This window comes from Canis lupus, chromosome 17 (assembly GCF_011100685.1).
Source record: "Canis lupus familiaris isolate Mischka breed German Shepherd chromosome 17, alternate assembly UU_Cfam_GSD_1.0, whole genome shotgun sequence".
In the NCBI taxonomy this organism is placed as follows: Eukaryota; Metazoa; Chordata; class Mammalia; order Carnivora; family Canidae; genus Canis; species Canis lupus.
In genome coordinates, this window is record NC_049238.1 from 63,213,867 (window position 1) to 63,233,354 (window position 19,488).

Consider the following 19,488-nt stretch of genomic DNA (forward strand, 5'->3'; position numbering starts at 1 on the left):
ACAATCTCAAAAGAAATAGTACCTAATATAGTACAGTGAGGAAGCTGACCAGAATACTGATATTCCTCAAACATTTTGCTAATTTTGAAACAAACAATATGCCTTCAAATCCTTCCCTGTGTAAAAAGCACTTATTTTCTAATGAACTATTAAGTGTGTTTGTTTCCATTCTGCCAGGCATCTAGCATCACGGTGGACACAATGAGGCAGGCAAAGAAGAGCACACAGCATCAGCCCTTGGGCGGCCCACAGCTGCAAGGGTGTTCCAGGGGCAGGCTCCAGATAGTACGGGACTCAAACACAGCAGAAACCAGAGAGAGGCAATGACTCATACAACTATTTGGAGACCCTCTCAAAGAACCACAGACTTAAAAATGCACCATTTCCCTCCTATACTTCAGGCAAGAGAAAACCAGAAAATCGTAATGTATTTTAGCTTTATTGGAGACATAGTACAGTAGACAGACAGGTAGACAAACACATGCCTTATAAAATATACATTCTCATGTGTGAGAAAATATAAATAGATACTAGGGAAGGACCACACGGAACAACTTGGCTTATAACTCTCTTTTGGTACGTCTAGTACCAGGGCTGCTCAGACTGACGTCCTCTGATGGGAGAAAGGGGGAACAGAAGAAATAGTAGGTAGAAATAGTCTATGGATCAAGAGGCCACTTTAAGTAGCCAAGAGATATTCCAAGAGCACTTGACCACCTGATGATCAATTCTCTTTCAAAACAGTTGGGAGTTGATAAAAGATCACTTTACTCTTTATATCTAAAAACAGGCTCAAATCAAGTTGTTTTTTCATCATCACCCCACCCCACCCATTGGTGGAGATTATTAGGACTGCTAAGAAATACTCAACACACAACTTTGGAGCACGTCCAAATATTATTCTCATACACACAGACACACACATATATCCCTACACACACATATATCCCTACCTCTTATTACCCACAAAATCTTCAGATGATTCGTGGGCTTGCAGGTGTTGTTTTGTATGGAGCAGCTTGTAATATTATCTCTTAATTTAGAACTTAAGTTATTTTTGTCAACAAATCAGGCAGTTGTCCAAAAAAGAAAAAAAAAAAAAAAAAAAAAAGAAGGCTAACTGATGTTGGTTTAGACTGTACTCTAAACAAAACAGTTCTAAGTTAGAAGCAGGAGGGGAGGACATCTGCCAGACTGAACTGGGAAAGAGAACATATCATAGAAGAATGAGACATTCCCTGCATTTTTGTTGCCAAAAATCTCAGCTCAACCTTTTAAGGCCCACACAATTACCTCTGTAATCTGCATTAAGAAGCAAACTCAGAAATGGAGCACATAGCAAAAAATTGCAGTATATTTACTTCTGTTGCTCCATTACCTCCTAGAATTTCTGTGGACTTTTTAAAAAATTTTATTTATCTATTCATGAGAAACAGAGACAGAGAGAGGCAGACACACAGGCAGAGGGAGAAGCAGCTCCATGCAGGGAGCTTGATGTGGGACTCAATCCTGGGTCCCCAGGATCACACCCTGGGCTGAAGGCGGCACTAAACCGCTGAGCCACCGGGGCTGCCCAATTTCTGTGGATATTAAAATGACTGGAAAAGGCTAGAACGCACTTGAGTTATATACTGGGTGAAAGGCTAAACACCACAATTCCAACCCCATTCCAACTGGAGTCCTGCTAAGAAGAAACAGGAATAAAAATTAAAGAGTAAAAAGGAGGGTTATAATATATAAGTTATTAAAGTTTTTATTATGGTAATGCCATTTGTGTAACTAGTTATAGACTTTAGATAAGCCCAGACTTTCATGTTTTCAGCCATTAACCCAGGAGAGGCTTCTTCTGTTAACCAAAAACCAAAACTCTTTAGCTGAAAAAAATTTCTTAAGTGCTCTATACTTACGGCATATAAAGGATTTTGAAGGAAAAAAGTTTTAGAACTGTTGGATTGCTTCTGGAAATTTCCAATGATAAAACTGAGACCTAAAAGTCATCTTGCTCATTCCATTCTCAATGTAGACATTTCTTCAATGCTACTAAAATGATTTAGCCTCCATGCGTACTTTTCCCACAAAATGCTGATTATTCTAATTATCGGACAAACCTGTTGGAGAATTAATTTATACAGAATCACTGGCAAGTGTATACTGCACCTCCCTGTTAAGTTCTGCCCCACAGAACAGGGGCAGACATAACCCATCCTCAGGAATACAGAGTGACTAATCCTGTTTCTTGGCAACACTTTAATTAAAGGCTTTAATCATATCTCCCATCTTTTAGGAAAATAGGTAACAGAGTCTATGCTGCTTGACGTCTTACTGTTGCTTTTATAGCACCACCATGGGCAGTGAGAAGGCAACTATTTTTAAATATGAAAGTTACCTTTCAGAAAAATACACATAAAACACTGTGAGAGGGCACATTAGAGGGTTTCTGATACTTCGAATCCCATAGAGCAACCTGTACAACTAGGGAAAGTGCTTTAGAAGCTGCTGAATGAATGACAGAAAGCCAAAGGCTTGGGTATAGACCATGTGCCAGTAGGGTGTGAGTTAAAGAAGATGCTATTTCTTCCAGGTAGACTTGAACAATCAGCCTGAGAGGGGCACAAATTAAGAGGATTTATGTAACCCTACCGATATGCGATTACCACTGGGTGAGGGGCAGAGTAGTTCTCTTGGCATCTTAGTTTGCCTTGCTTGCAATGTCCCTGATTAAAGAGGCAGACATCACATTGCTGGGAAAACACTGATGAGCCACTAACCCTGTTTACAGTAGAGGGAAAAATCACTGCTTGGTCAAAAACATGCAATAATGAAAAACTTCAGGAATTTCTTCTCCTAAGATTAGAATTTATTACATTTATTTTTATTTTTTTAAGACCTGGGGTAGGCTCTTCACGTTTAAACAAACTCTGGACTAGTCTTTTAGTTACTTCAGCAAGCTAAGGGCATCTGGAAGGACATCTCAGTCATTTGAGTTGACATTAGAGAGAAACTGGTCATTCAGGAGCCCAGATTCTGACAGTCATAGGAGGAGCAGGACCACTGCTAGAGCAGAGGCAGCACTCCTGTCGTCTAAGTTTCCTAGAACATTGGTTCACAGCCTGCTTTGCAGTCCTGTCACCCATGACAGCTAATGTTCACCTGCAGCCTCGCTCTAACTACACCTTTTCATTCAAGAAAAGTTCGTCAGAATTTGAGTGAAAGGAGAGGACAGTCACAAGATAACCTGTATGAGTGGATACATTTGAAAGGTTAGGGGTCACAAGCTAGCTGCAAATCAGTCACTGCGCACCCCTCAAATGATTCTGCTGCTCTGGCATGTGGCAGCATTAGCATTCAGACCTGCTGCTCTATAGAGCAATCGGTAGTTTCCATTGAGTCAAGATTCCTTGTTTACTGAGATGGTTTCAAAACAGAATAGCTCTTCTCCTCCTGAGTATTTCTTACACTGTTCCTCCTACTATGGAGGAAGTGAATCTGGCTCAAGTCAGAGTAAGCAACATCACTCTTGTTACTCTAACAAACATTTCATGAAAGCAGCTTTTTATTAGAGTAGCATAATCCTCCTTGGTTCCTGGAGGGATCACAGATTCACAGAATGTTACAGCTGGAAAGGGCTTAAGAGCATCTAGCAGAATGCCCTCATTTCATAAATGAGAAAATCAGGCTGAGAAGACACTTGCCCCTGATTGCACAGCCAGTAAGGAGCAGAGCTGGGAACAAAATCAGGTCTCCTGATTCCAAGTCAGTCCTGTACAGATTACAGTACAACCTAGTAAGGAAGAAGAGGAACCACAAGTTGAGAAGATAGGAAAATAGTGATATTTAAGAAGTTCAAAGTAAAAATAAACAGAGGCCGACAGTTTAAAAAAGCAAAGAGCGAATGGCTTGGTGGTACAAAACAGCTAAAGCGATGCAACTGCCTATGGGAGAAAAAGCTAAGATTGAAAACTAGTATGCAATTCAACTTTCTGGCAAAAAGGAAAGATATGTGAGTCTAGAGCCCCTGAAATGCACAATAACTAAGAAAAAGATATTTTCATTTAAATGATGCAAGTTATCCAGTATGCGACTGGTACTCACTAAATTGAGAGGACAGAATCTGATAGCCTAGGTAAGGAAATCTGAAAGCACAAAGAAAAAAAAGAACTTCAGTCCTTTACATTCTAGGAGAGTATTAAATCCTTTGTTTACATAAAGCTTTTCCTATCAGAAATTCAAGAGAACTTTTTGGCTGAAATAATCACTTGTATAAAACAAGGAAAACACTAAAGCTTTAGAGTATAAGCATTTGTGCACATTTGACTTACTCCCAAAAGCACTCTTCCCTTCTTAAGATACACTGTGCCTTGGTAGAAGAGATATAAAAAAATAAAAAAATAAAAAAATTAACAGAAAAGTAGCAATCTTTGGTTTCCTCATCAACTAAGTACTTTGCTGAAAGAAGATATTCCCAAAGGAAATTTTCCTTTGTCCATGTGCACATGACTATGACAAGACTGCTAGGCTTTTGAGTCTTTTTATGCTAGAAAAGTAATATTATCTGGCACTTGTAAACAGATGGTAAATGACTAAATGTATGAACTTTTAGTTATGAAGAAAGTGGTTAATTACACCAAGACTGTGTGTTTATGTGTATGAAATCACTAAGTATCCTGCCTCTATACATATACTCCTTAACAAACACATTTTTAAAACTTTAAACAAAGTTTTTAGGTTCACTAAACCACGTTATACAAATTCTGTGGTCTGAGAAGCTGTTGTCAATATTATAACTGGATATTATATATAATTTTGGCATATCAAAAATATTTACAATGCATCGACATATGGTGAATGAATACAAAAATTATTTATAAATGTACATATATTTACAATGGGATCCCTGGGTGACAGGGATAAAAAAAAAAATAATCATTCACAAGAATACAAAACCCCTTAATGTGGTAACAGTTGATCAAGTCCAGAATTCTTGTCAAAGACCTTGAATATCAAAGCGCCAGTCTCAATTAGATGCTTAAAACCACTGAAGAATCCCAGACACACTTCCCAGAGGGCTCCAGAGTTATTTCTGTTCCTTGGAAGACACTAGAACAGTGATGTTTTCTCAGAATCATTCTGCAGGTTGAGACAACCCAGCATGTTAAGCAGCAATAAAGACTCTCCCTAATAGGCAACGCACAGCTGGGCACATCCCTGTGGAACCATCAGGAAGCACGTTTGTCCTGTATTTTCCTTTGCCGTGCTGCACACATTTTATTAGATATACCCATTTCTGTCAGCCGTCTCCCCTTCTTCATCAGGAGTAAGCCCAAACAAATGCCTGGCCCACCTTGGTGGGGTCAGATGTAATTGTAGGCAGGGTAAAGCAAATGCTGACTCTAGGGTTTCTTCTGAACTCTGAGGTAGTAAATACAAAATTAACTAACTTGAGTCTTTGCTCAGATTTCATTCTGGAGTGAGTTTCATGTGCCCTCTCCACCATCCTGAATGTTCCGAGTCCTACTAAAATCAAAAGTGTGGTCGTGCAACCTGTAACAGGGCATGGGAGAAGTGGAACAGTCTGGGCCACTCTCTGCCAGACCTTCATTTTGATGGAGTTGTGGTCGCTCAAGGACTGGCTGCTGGGAAAACGGAGGATGAGGCAGGCCTAGTTCTTTGCTTATGTTCCACAGAGGCCGCTGCAATGTTTCTGAGAATGAAAGACAATGATCAAGGGCAAATGGAAGTTCAAAATTAATGGTTTAAAACTTAATTATTTTTTACTCAAATCCCCCCAGAAATAGATACCCAATACTCCTTAAATAAGGACATTGAGAGCAAATATATACTCCCATCTTCTTAGCAACATTTAACAAAAGGAAACAAAATAGAACCTGGAACCATGGAATTTCAAGACCTTCTACTCAGCAATCTTAACCAATTATTTACTGAAACCATGCAATACATCCTCCACTTTCATCTATTATTAGTGGTTCTGCTGCTAAAATTTAAAAATAAAATTCTTCAGACACGTGGAAACAAACTAAAATAGTATCCATACTGTAGTGAAAGTTGCATGATACAGACAAAAATCACTGATTCAACACAGCCTTTACAGCTTTAAATAACAAATGCATATGTTAAAAAAATTGTTTTAAAAATAAACTATTTCCCTCCAGCTTCTAGAATACCAATAATTCTAAAACAAAATAACAACTCAAAGCAGCAATTTTAAATTAGATTATGTGTACTTTGGTTTCAAAAATATGCATTTCTCATTCATCTTATCTACTGCAGTGGTGTGTGAGCTCTTTCCCCAAATAATATTTGCTGAAAGCTATAATAAATTCATGGGGATGCATTTTGGAAAAAGTTAGGCAAACATTCTGGAAACAAACGCTCAGAAATAAAAACAAAACCCATGTGAAAAGTAAGGTAGGGCAGGGTTTCTTAAGCTTTAACACACATACAAATAACTTGGGGATCTTGTTAAAGACTCTGGTTCACTGGGTCTAGGGTGGGAAACTTGATCTGCATTTCTAACAAGCTCCTAGGTAATGCTGAAGCTGAGACCACACTCTGAGTAGTAAGGAGCTAGAGCACCCCAGGTAGGAATGAGCAATGCACCAAAGCACTCATATGCTGATTTCCTCAGTTATAGACCAAATTAGTAATTAAGCTATCCCCTACTGTTAGGAAAAGGATGCACTGCATTTTTGGTTCTACTTAAAGTCTTTTTACGTGTTACCCTTTTAGGACATGGGAACACGGGTTTAAGTGTTGGCGCACTTCTTTCATAGACACTGAACTTTAAAGACAAGGGACTTAACTTCAGTGAGCAACAGTACACTTTTCTCTGATGTGTGCCCTCTTTAGAAATCTTTGGTCTCTTAATCAAGAACAAGAGAGCACATCCTAAAAGTCCCACGTCAGATCATTTACTCCTGCTAGAACCATCCCTGGAAGCATCTGTAGTCCTCACTCCCACCCGATTTCCTGTGCTCTTCCATTTTAGATCAACAGGAAGGTGACAACTGATGAAAAACCTGGACAGGAAGACCAGCTCAGTAGTGTCCTTCAGGGTTTGGAAAGAGTTTTGTTTTACTGACTGAGTTGTTACCAAATGCCTCATCTGCACAATGTGACATGTGTTTCTTTTCTTGGGTCATGTGGAAGAGCAGCCACTATCCCACAATTGCTTCCCCACTTCTGGCCCTGGATTATAACGCCTCACAGACGAAAGCAAACACTGGCTAAGTGATACTGATGTTCAACATTTACCTGATAGAACAGTAACCAAATCATTTTTACACCTCCTCAGTAAAAACCTCCACCAGGGCAGCCCCAGTGGCGCAGCAGTTTAGCGCTGCCTGCAGCCCAGGGTGTGATCCCGGAGACCTTGGATTGAGTCCCATGTCAGGCTCTCTGCATGGAGCCTGCTTCTCCCTCTGCCTGTGTCTCTGACTCTTTCTCTCTCTATGTGTCTCTATGAATAAATAAAATTAAAAAAAAAAAAAAAAAAACCTCCACCAAATTATATCCTCAGCATTTCCAACCCCCATTATTTAAATAAAGATGGAGGAAAAAATTAATACCTATATGAAGCTTTTTTTAAAGCTTTTTCTATGTGGCTTCTGAATTTTTAAGTGTGATCTTGATACTCCCACAGAAGCTGTTTTCATCCTACAGATGCAACTTCTCTATAATTCTAATCTGAAAATCTCTGGCTCTCGTTTACATCAGCTAGCAGAAACTAATCACTCTATTATACCAATTTGTTTGCTTCCTGTCAAATCAGAGTGCTACTTATATGACAGAAGGAAAAATCAAGTAGGTGAGAGTAAAAACAAAAATAAACAAAAAACACTGTGCCCTTTACCACTGCTCATCTGTGTGGAGGGAAGTTTCTTCTCATTTATCCTCTCATGGTTGGTGGGAAAGGAAGCCATCTCTCTGTCTGCTGCCAATATCAGGCTCTCCAGGGTAGGGGCATCTTGGGGAGGATGTGCCAAGTATGTCTCCTTGGGCATCTGGACCATGAGGTTGGACAGTGTCTGATCTAGAACATCTTCCTCAGCAATATAGGTGTATGGACAGTATTCTCTGGTCCTGGAGTAGATATTGGCATTGTCATAGCAATCGGAGCAAATAACCCGGGTACCAGTGCCACCTGATAACAACACAGGAAAGAATCCTTCAGTTAAGGAGTCAGCTTTGCTGATCACCAGTTTTCTTCACCAGCTATGACCATTATCACACTAGCTGGCATCAATTCAGCACTTACTCGATAAATCAGGTAAAGTGTCAAGGTCTTTCTGTGAATTACAGCATCCCTATGAGGTAGGTACTATTATCTTCATTTTACAGATGGGATAACTACAACACAAAGAAATTAGGGAACTTGCTCAAAGACAAAGCTGAAATCTGAACTCAGGCACTCTGGCTCCAGAGCCCAATGCTCTTGAATGCTACATCAAACTATCGCTGTCCAGTCTGGATAAGATCATGCCCAAATCAAGGGAACCAAGACATGGCTGCACTGTGCTACAAGACACATGTTCGGCTTAAGCAAACTAAAGCAGAGAACAAGGAATTATGATGACTTCACTTCACAAAACCTGCATTAGTTTCATGAGCCAAGGGGTTAAGCAACACTCATTGCTAAGAGTTCCCCTAGAGGAAGCCTCTAATGGCCAAGAGCCCGACCTAACATATGTGAGTAGTCTGGCAGAAGTAAAGTTTAATAAGGAGCTCCCAGGACTGTTACGTGCTTTGAAAACTGCTAAAAGAGAGAAAAGACAGTGAGAAATAAAAGAGCAAGCAACTTACTCTTGATCACGCAACGGTGTTAGAACCCGAAGTTAGTTTGACCCAGAAGACAGTGTTCTTTCCCACCAATTTCAAAGAGTAGAGGCATTTAAAGATTCTTTTAAAAGCCAGAAGTACCCTTCTTTCCATGGAAAGCCAAAATAAAATCCAATCTATCCATTAAACAGATAAATTCTGTTAATGCTCAGCCTAAAAAAATCTCTGTACAAATAGAAAAGGCCTTTCATTTATACAGTATTTGAAGTAGTACACTGATTTGTTGAAAGGATCTGTGAGAATCTTGAGAAGTGCTTTATAAAATACTGCTTCTTTATTTTAAAAATGACAAAGTTAAAGCTCAGATTTGAGTAACTTGTTCATGGTCCCAGAGCTGGAAGCAGGAACTAGGAATCAAACCCAATTCTTCTATCCCTAGTTCACCTCCCTGAGTTCTGTCACTCCCTGTGGGAAGGGAGGAATGGGGGAGAGAAATAGTACTGAGAAGTTGGGTTCATTTAATTAGGAAATTTTGTATCTCCTTGAAGTTCTCCAACATATACTGAGAATCATCATTGCCTTTTAAACTTCAGTGAGTAGCCCCTGTCAGGAGACACAAACCTCTCCTGGATATGGTCTGAAGAATACTCATGCCTTAAAAAAATAAGACACCTCAAAAGAGTTTCTAGAGCATCTCCTTCTCACAAGAATACTTCGGTTTGGGAGTGTTGCTGGGTATACCACTCCTTTGTTTTGGGATGTGTTTCTCCTTTCTGTCAGATGATCTTCTCTGTTAAGACTTCAGTCAACTTCCATCTGATTTTGCATGGAGCCAAATGTTTTCACTGAGTATCTTACTTTGGAATGTTGCCTCAGGGGGTTGCTGGCTGAGTGGCTCAGTCAGGTGAGCATTTGCCTTCGGCTCAGGTCGGATCAAGCCCCTCATCAGGCTCCCTGTTCAGCAGGCTGCCTGCTTCTCCCTCTCCCTCTGTTGCTCCCCCTGCTTGTTCTCACTCTCTCCCTCTCTCTCAAATAAATAAGTAAAATATATTTTTTAAAAAACTTTGCCGGGGCACTGGAGTGACTCAGTAGTTGAGCATCTGCCTTTGGCTCAGGTCATGATCCTGGGGTCCTGGGATCGAGTCCCACATCAGGCTTCCCCTGCATGGGGCCTGTGTCTCTGCCTCTCTCTGTGTGTCTCTCTCATGAATAAATAAAATCTTAAAAAAAAAAAATGTTGCCTCAGGTTAGTGGGGAAAACCATACACTGAAAAATAAACTCAACAGAATAGGTGGTAACCGTAAGCATATACAACCAAGAGTCCTTACCATCAGTGCCCTTGTGTAAATATCCATTAGCAGGAGGCATAAGTTGCTGATGACTGCCTGCCTCAGAGTGGCTGTAGCCTTCCTGTGGCTCCGACAGTGTTCCTTGGGAAGACAAGTAGCTGGGAATGTCTGCAGGCAGATTAAGCTCCTCTGTAAAAGAGAGATCTGTAACTTTCAAATAAAGTCAGGCAACACTCAGAAGACTATTGTGCAAATGTGCTTCACTCTGATACATCTACTGGCCAGGAAATGTTAAGCACCTAGGAACTCAACAGGTCTTAGAATTTCCCCAAAAAACTATTTCTCGCTGAAATTCTTTTCAAAGTTTCATTTTAAAAGTACTACTAAAAGAGGCAAAACCTAATGTCTGAAATCTTATCCATACACATACTTTCACAATCTATCGACAGAGCCTCTTCTCTTTCAGGATTTCAGGGGAGGGGTATGAAAGATTGATCCCAGTCAGAAGGGCTCCATTCTTCCCCCACAGAGAAGCTAGGATGGAAATGAGCTTTAGGCATTAAAGAAAAAAGGTGCACATGTAATGTGTTTATAAGAGCAAAGTTTTGGGGCACTGTCTATAAATTCTTCAAATTATTCATCAGAGAGGTTCCATTATACCAAGGAAGTAGGACATTTTAACAGAAAACTCCTCCTACCACACATAAAGTGTCAAAGTTCATAGCTTTTTATATTTTACAATAAATCCTATACTACGTTCCTGACTCAAGTACAAGCCATAGGTGTCAATTGGGTACCACTCACCTGTGTTTGTGATACTATAGTCTTCATTCTTCCTTCTCATGTGGTAAATAACAATGACCCAGATCAAAGAGGTGCCCACAACACAGCAAACCACAACAATGATGACAATGCCAACTGTGGTCCAGCCATCATCTTCATGCCCAATGCTACTCTGGGAAGAGTCACAATTGGGAGATGAAATGACATTTAGGTAAATGTGACCACGTTCTGTCCCAAGGGTATTAGACATAATGCAGGTATATTTCCCTGCATCTTCCAGGCCAGCATCAACAATGATGAGAAGCTGATTTGCTGCAGCAAAGAAGTGCCGTTCTGTCACCAGCAGTGGCCCGTCATCTTTGGTCCAGTTGAGGCGAGGGGAAGGACTCCCTCCAGCTATGCACTGTAATACTGCAGTTTCACCTCGGGTTACTGTCTTGTCCTCCAGGGGTCTGATAAATGAGGGTGTCTCTAATAGAAAGATGCATAAAAAAACCATGTTAAACAGTTTTATTTCTTAAATCCTACTGAATTAGATAAATGAGGTGACCATGCAATAAATAAGCACTTTCAGGAGTGCCTGGCTGGCTCAGTGGGTTAAGTGGCCAACTCTGGATTTCAGCTCTGGTCATAATCTTATGGTCCTGGGATCAAGCACTGCATTGGACTCCACATGATGCAAGGAGTCTGCATGAGATTCTCTCTCTCTCCCTTTCCCCCTCTCACATCTTTAAAATAAATAAATCTTTAGAAAAAATAAGTAAGCACTTTCATATACTTGTGGGAAGATTAAAAGTCAGTGTTTTAGAAACGCAAAAGCCTAAAAAATCTTATCTCACTAATTCCACCTTGGGCAAGCTATCCTAAACAAGGAAGTCAAAGATTTATACACGAAGATGTTTATTCTGAAATTAGTTGTAATTTTTAAAAATATAGGAAAAAGATCTTTAAATCTAGCAGGAGAAGGAGTAAGTAAACCATGGTACAGGCACATGACAGTTTTTGAAGACTTAATGACAGAGTAACCATTGTAAAGTAATAATATTTCAGAGGAAAAAAATAGTTATACAAAATTACATAAAAATGTGTTTTAAAAAAAGTCCAGAATATGCCAAAATCTTTAACAGTGTTTCAGTGACTTTCCCTTTTTCTAATTTTCTATACATTCTAAGTTTTTAAAACACTTATTCTTCTGATTACACAAGTAAATAACACAAACCAAAAACTTAAAAAACCTAACATTCAGGGGAATGGAGAACTAGAAAGCAGAATCTGCCATTTGAGTCCCATGAAAAGCATTCTCATAAGAAAAAAATTGGCTTGTCAGAGGAACTCTTTAGGGAAAAGACATTTTATTTTGCTAGAACACAGGATCAAAAAAAAGGAGCACATTGGAAGGAGAACAGGAAATCTAACCAGAAGATGGTCATTTTTTTGTACGTCAAATTTAAAAAAAAATGAACTAAGGGAAAAACAATAAACAATTAAATTGTGTGTGAAGCAGTATAAAACAACGGCAAACTCACTGCTGAAAAGCAGAAAAAACATATACAGACTAGAAACCTTCCAGGAGATATAGCAGGATAAATGGATTTCAGTGTCCAATTCATGTGATAAAGATCTCTAATTCTGCCATCACTACTTCCCCAGACTTCAGTTATCTGACCACTAATATCCCAGGCTGACATAACCCTTGCATGTATTGGCAAAATATAGTGACAAAGATATAAGGATGACAACTAAAGTCTCAAACTTAGACTTTTTGCCATTAAGACCAGAGAAGCCCCTTAATAAAAAGGCTCCAATGAAATCAGGGACCCACGGGGTAGTACACATACCTAATACTGTGAGTGAGGCATTTGCAGAGAGACCCCCAGCTATGTTCTGTGCCATGCAGCTATAGATTCCCATGTCTTCTATTTTCACGTTGGCAATGAAGAAGACATCATCCTCAGGCATGACGTGCATGCGTCTCTCTCGAGCCGCAGGGAAGTCAGTGCCACCATCTTTCTGCCAGGAAATCTGAGGTGCAGGGTGCCCCTCTGCAGCACACTCTAATCTGGCCATGGCACCAGTGCGAATAGTAAGATCCATTGGCGTTTTCAGGAAAGATGGCATCTCTGTTCCAAGAAAGATTATGAAACAAAGTGGGTGGGGTGAGAGGGGAATACACACACACACACACACACACACACACACGCACACATGCGCGCGCGCACACACGCGTTTACATACATACACAAATGAGAGAATCTATTAGGCAAAATACCAACTGTTACAATACTCCATTTCTTTCAGGCATGCTTTCTGGATTGACAGTAAATCCAACTTCAGAGGCCATCTTTTCTTTCTGAACCTCAGAGTACATGGAGTACGGTGATGACAAACTATCTTAGAACACATGACATGATCTGATCTCTCTGATGGGGAGAGGAAAGGCAGGAGGCCACAAACCTTTCTGAACTCTGTTATTTTAGAACCCACTATTTATTACAACTCTCTTATTTAAGAGACTAAACAGTGCTTTCCAAACTAACATCTACAAAGCTGTCATGACAAATGAATGCTAAAGAAATTTATACCAAAAAATATATAAATAAAATACAAAACATTTATACCTTCAAAAAATCTCATAAAACAACAGAGTAAGACATAAGTTAAGTCTTTTGGGTGTACAAAACCTAAAATGTTTTAGTGATTCAATTCGATAGGTGATTGATTAATTAAACTGTTTTGGAGAAGTTCTTTTTTACAATCACAGTGAAGAAGAGCATTAATTGCAAAAATGATTCTGTGTGACTACATTTAGACAATGATAATGATCACTGTACCCAGAAATGTCCTACATACTCTATTACAAAGCCCTGTGAACAGTGTCAGGAATAAATTTCATAGTTTTCAGAACAGAATTATGATTTTAGAAAGAACAGAGAATTTCAGAAGAATTTTTCCAAAAGCATAAATAACAAGGAAAGCAGCCTATCTTCTAAGGCCATGGAAATCCCCTTTACCTACAACCAATTCATAGCTGGGGAAAACGGTAATCCAGTCTATACATTATTATAGCCCTAAAGACAAAATAGTAAAACTCCCTCCTCAAATGTCAGGCTTAGCCTCATTTTCTTGGCTAAGTGGTTCAAAAACTGAACATGAAAAATCCTTCTAACTATAAAACTATCAGGGAGAATTCCTTACCATTCACAGTCAGTTTGGCTTTATTAGAATAATTAGAACCAAAGTGATTAGTAACGATGCACTGATATTCTCCTTCATCTGTGAAATTCACATTGAACAGATGTAAGACACTTGTATATTCTACAGCTTCTCCAGCTTGCTGCTGATAACGAACAAAATTCTCAATATCGATGTCATACAGGATTTCACCATCTTTGCGCCACACAGTAGACATGGGTGAATCACTGCTGCTCACTGCACTGCACGTCAGAGTCACATTCGTGCCTCTTAGAGCAATTGTAGTTTCAGGATGCATTTTTATCTGTGGCTTGAGAAAATCATCTAAGAGAAAAAAATGGGGCAGAAGCCAAGTCATTTATTTATTTTTGATTCTACAGATTTTGAAACAACGTAAAATTGTTTTGTATGGTTTACAAAATGGCATATTAAGATTGACAGACTACAGGGCTAGAATCCAATTCCTTTTTGTTGAAAGATAAGGAAAATGAGGCCCAGAAGGGTGAAATGACTTATTCAGAGTCAATGTGAGCTCCCAGCAAAGCTTGGATGAGAACCCAGGTTTTCAGACTTCAAGGTTTAAGCATGCTCTCTACTATCACTTATGGTTACTTATTCTTAGAATGTACTTAAGTATTACCAGTTACTGGGAAAAAAGAAAAATCTATATTCAAATTTCAAAACAAGTTCTAATTGTATTAGCTCTTGTTTATATGTAGAGATTATATATATAAACATATATATAATAATACCTATTATCTTTTTTGTGTCAATATAGAAAAGGGCAATTATAAATTTATATTTTACAGGGTATACTTATTAATAAAACATTAACTTGGGGGTGCCTGGGTGGCTCAGTAGGTTAAGTGTCTGACTCTTGGTTTCAGCTCAGGCCATGATCTTGGGATCCTGAGATCAGGCCCCACATCAGGCTCCATGCTCAAGCAAAATCTGCTTGTCTCTCTCCCTCTGCTTCTCTCTCTACTCTCTCTCTCTGGAATAAATAAATAAAATCTTTAAAAAAAAATAAAATATCATTTGAACATACTTTGTATGTGTATAACTCCCACCTAAAATAGAAATTACAAATATCTTAAATGTCCAACTGAAGATAGGCTTAGGCCTGGCTAATAAAGTACAGATTCATAAATAATACTATGTAATTATATGTAAAAACAATGTAAGTATTTTGTGGGCTTGAACTTCCAAGTGTTCTAAGTATCTTTAAGTGATTATAAAAACAGATCTGGCAATATATGCATGTCTAAACAATCAGACACTAGTGATCTGCAAGACAGTTACACTGATGTAAAAGTTCTACTGCCTAAAGCTAGGAATCAGTTATTCTACTTCAAAGGAAATTTAAGTATAAAGAAAAAATGTCTAGGCTGAGAAAGAACAATATAGATATATACTTGAAATTATGAGTAGTGGAATCATGACAACTTTTCATGACTCTCCCCCTACATCCCCCCAAAAAACTCCAAAATTTTGCCATCACTTTAGTCTTAAGAAACTACATCAAAAATAGAAACAACATGACCGATGCATTCATACCTTGCTGGTGACAACATAAACAAGGGCTATCTTTATGGATAATACCTGGTAGTACTTTTTAAGATCAACTTAAAAAATATATGTATTTTTGACTCAGTTATCTTACTGCTGGGTATGTATTCTATGGTTAACAACCCCCTAAAAGGGAAAGGCTTCATTCATAAAGATGCCATTATACTGATATTAAAAATGATCACTGATGATCACGCAAAGGAAAAAACTGTTTATGATGTATTAGGCCAAAGAATACAAAATTTAATCTACATAATATGAGAAGAGAAAAACAGAAAAATGGAAATAGATATGCTAGTTTGAAAGCACTCTGGTTTAATTTTTAAAAATTCTGTTGTTAAGACGGTAAGTGTGCAACACGCATCTTTTATGATCACACCACTATGAAACTAGAAATCAACCATAAGAAAAAAATCTTTAAAAAGCACAACCTATGGAGGTTAACCTATGGAGGTTAACATGCTATTAAGCCATGGAATGGGTCGGGCTACCTGACTGGCTCAGTCAGTAGAGTATTTGACTACTGATCTCAGGGTTCTGAGTTTGAGCCCCATGTTAGGTATAGGGATTACTTAAAAATAAATTATTTTTTAAGGTTTATCTATTTTATTTATTTATTTATTTATTTTTTAATTTTTTAAAAATTTTTATTTATTTATGATAGTCACAGAGAAAGAGGCAGAGACACAGGCAGAGGGAGAAGCAGGCTCCATGCACCGGGAGCCCGATGTGGGATTCGATCCCGGGTCTCCAGGATCACGCCCTGGGCCAAAGGCAGGTGCCAAACCGCTGCGCCGCCCAGGGATCCCAAGGTTTATCTATTTTAGAGAGAGAAAGAGTACACGTGGGGTAGGGGCAGAGGGAGAAAAAGAGAATCTTTAAGCAGAGACTGCACAGAGCACAGAGCCTGAGTGGGGTTCAATCCCACGACTTCGAGATCCTGAGCTGAAACCAAGAGTCAGACCCCTAATCAACTACGACTCCCAGGTACCCCCCAAAATAAAACCTTTAAAAATAAATAAAACAATGAATGGGTCAACCAAGAAATCAAAGAAGAAATAAAAAATTACATGAAAACAAATGAAAATGAAGACAGTCCATAATCTCTGGGATGCAGCCAAAAGTGGTTCGAAGAGGAAAGTTTACAGCAATATAGACTTACCTCAGGAAGCAAAAAAAAAAATCTCAAATAAACAACTCACCTTATACCTAATGGAGCTAGAAAAAGAAGAAAATCTAAACCTAGCAAAAGTAAGGAAATAATAAAAACAAGAGCAGAAATAAATGACACAGAAACTAAAATAAAATAGAACAGATCAATGAAACCAGGAGCTTGTTCTTTGAAAAGATCAATAAAATTGATAAACCTCTAAGCAAGATTCATTAAAAAAAGAGGACTCAAATAAACAAGATTACTAATGAAAAGAAGAGAAATGACAACCAACACCAAAAAAATAAATAATTGTAACAGAATGTTATGAAAACCTATGTATCATCAAATTGGACAACTTAGAAGAAATAGATAAATTTCTAGAAACATAACCTACTAAAACTAAAATAGGAATAAACAGAAAATTCTAACAGACCAATTAATAGCAATGGAATTGATCAATAACCAAAAAACTCTCAAAAAACCAAGTCTAGGACCAGACTGCTTCACAGGTGAATTCTACCAAACATTTAAAGAAAAATTGATACTCATTCTTCTCAAACTATTCTAAAAAATACAAGAGGAAGGAAAACTTCCAAATTCATTCTATGAAGTCAATATCACCCTAATACCAAAACCAGATAAAGACATGGCAGAAAAAAAAGAGAACTACAGGCCAGTATCTCTTATGAATATAGATGCAAAAATCCTCAACAAAATATCAGCAAACTGAATCCAACAATATGTCAAAAAAATATATACACCCCTATCAAGTGGGATTTTATTACCCCTATCAAGTTACCCCTATCAAGTGGGATTTATTTCCTAGATGCAAGAGTTGTTTAATATGCACAAAACAATGTGACGCGCCATATCAATAACAGAAAGGATAACAATCATATAATCATTTCAACAGATGCAGAAAAAGCATTTGACAAAGTACAACATCCATGTATGATAAAAATCCTCAAAAAGTAGGTCTAGAGGGAATATATCTCAACATACTAAAGTCCTTATATGAAAAACCCACAGCTAACATCCTACTCAATGGTGAAAAACTGAGAGCTTTTCCCCTAAGGTTAGGAATCAGACAAGGATGCTCACTCTCACTACTTTTATTCAACATAGTACTGGAAGTCCTAGCCCAGCAATCTGATTACATAAAGAAATAAAAGGCACAATAGGTAAGAAAGAAGTAAAACTTTCACTATTAACAGATGACATGATACTGTATTTGGAAAACTCTAAAGCCTCCACCTAAATAAACACTACCACTGATAAATTCAGTAAGACTGCAAGACACAAAATCAATGTACAGATATCTGTTGCATTCCTATATGTGAAAAATGAAGCAGCAGAAAGTGAAATTAAGAAAACAATCCCACTTACAACTGCACCAAAAACAACAAAATATCTAGGAATAAACTTAACCAAAGAGGTGAAAAATCTGTACTCTAAAACTATAAAACATTGATGAAAGAAATTAAAGATGATGCAAAGAAATAGAATGACATTCCATGTTCATGGACTGGAAGAACAAATATTGTTAAGATGTCTTTTGTTTGTTTGTTTGTTTGTTTTTTAAGATGTCTATACTACCCAAAGAAATCTACACATTTAATGCAATCCCTATCAAAACACCAAGAGCATTTTTTAATAGAAGTAGACCAAACAATCTGAAAATTTGTATGGAACCAAAAAAGACCTCGTGTAGCCAAAGGAATCTACAAAGAAAAACAAAACGAGATATCACAATTCCAGAGTGCAAGTTATACTGCAACGTGGTAGTAATTAATATGGTATAACAACAGATACAGAGATCACGGACTAGAATAGAAAACCCAGAAATAAACCTAGAACTATATGGTCAATTAATCTTCAACAAAGGAATATACATTGGGAAAAAGTCTCTTCAATAGTGTTGGGAATACTGGTCAGCTACATGTGGAAGAATGATACTGGACCACTTTCTTTCACCATACACAAACATAAACTCAAAATGGAATAAAGACCTAAATGTGAGACCTAAAACCATAAAAATCCTTGAAGAGAGCACAGGCAGTAATAATCTCTCTGACAATGCCCATAGCAATATTTTTCTAGACATGTCTCTTGAGGCAATAGAAACAAAGGCAAAAATAAACTACTGGGGCTACATCAATGTAAAAAATTTCCACAGAGCAAAGGAAACAATCAACAGAACTAAAAGGCAACCTACTGAATAGAAGATCTCTGCAAATGACATATCCGATAAAGGATTAATAACCAAAATATAAAAAGAACGGATACAACACAATACCCCAAAACAAATAGCCCAATAAAAAATGAGCAAGGGTGCCTCAGTGGCACAGTCAGTTCAGCGATTGACTCTTGGTTTCAGCTCATATAGTGATTTCAGGATCATGAGATCTTGTCCTGCATCAGGCTCCATGCTCAGTGCAGAATCTGCTTGAGATTCTCTCTCCCCTCCTCTGCTCCTCCCACCCATGTTCTCTTTAAATAAATAAATAAATCTTTTTAAAAAGACAGGCAGAATGGGCAGCCCTGGTGGCACAGCGGTTTAGTGCTGCCTACGGCCCGGGCGGGGTGTGATCCTGGGGACCCGGGATCGAGTCCCACGTCAGGCTCCCTGAGTGGAGCCTGTTTCTCCCTCTGCCTGTGTCTCTGCCTCTCTCTCTCTCCCTCTGTGTCTCTCATGAATAAATAAA

General features: G+C 38.4%; 1 protein-coding gene across 35 annotated transcripts in view; it reads right to left on the bottom strand.

Moving 5' to 3' along the window:
* Positions 1-420: 420 nt before the first annotated feature.
* LRIG2 (leucine rich repeats and immunoglobulin like domains 2) overlaps positions 421-19,488 on the bottom strand; it is a 153,660-nt gene continuing 134,592 nt past the window's right edge. For 31 of the 35 annotated variants that reach the window (XM_038562311.1, XM_038562322.1, XM_038562321.1 and 28 more), the window contains 6 exons: positions 14,065-14,385; positions 12,708-12,989; positions 10,891-11,340; positions 10,126-10,290; positions 7,871-8,161; positions 421-5,701 (listed from right to left, as the gene is read on the bottom strand). In XM_038562311.1, the coding sequence (XP_038418239.1) occupies positions 5,475-5,701; positions 7,871-8,161; positions 10,126-10,290; positions 10,891-11,340; positions 12,708-12,989; positions 14,065-14,385 (1,736 nt within the window). In that variant the 3' untranslated portion in view covers positions 421-5,474. Of the gene's footprint in view, positions 5,702-7,870; positions 8,162-8,224; positions 8,973-10,125; positions 10,291-10,890; positions 11,341-12,707; positions 12,990-14,064; positions 14,386-19,488 lie in introns of those variants that run through there. The other 4 variants (XM_038562312.1, XM_038562314.1, XM_038562330.1 and 1 more) reach the window with 3 other exon arrangements.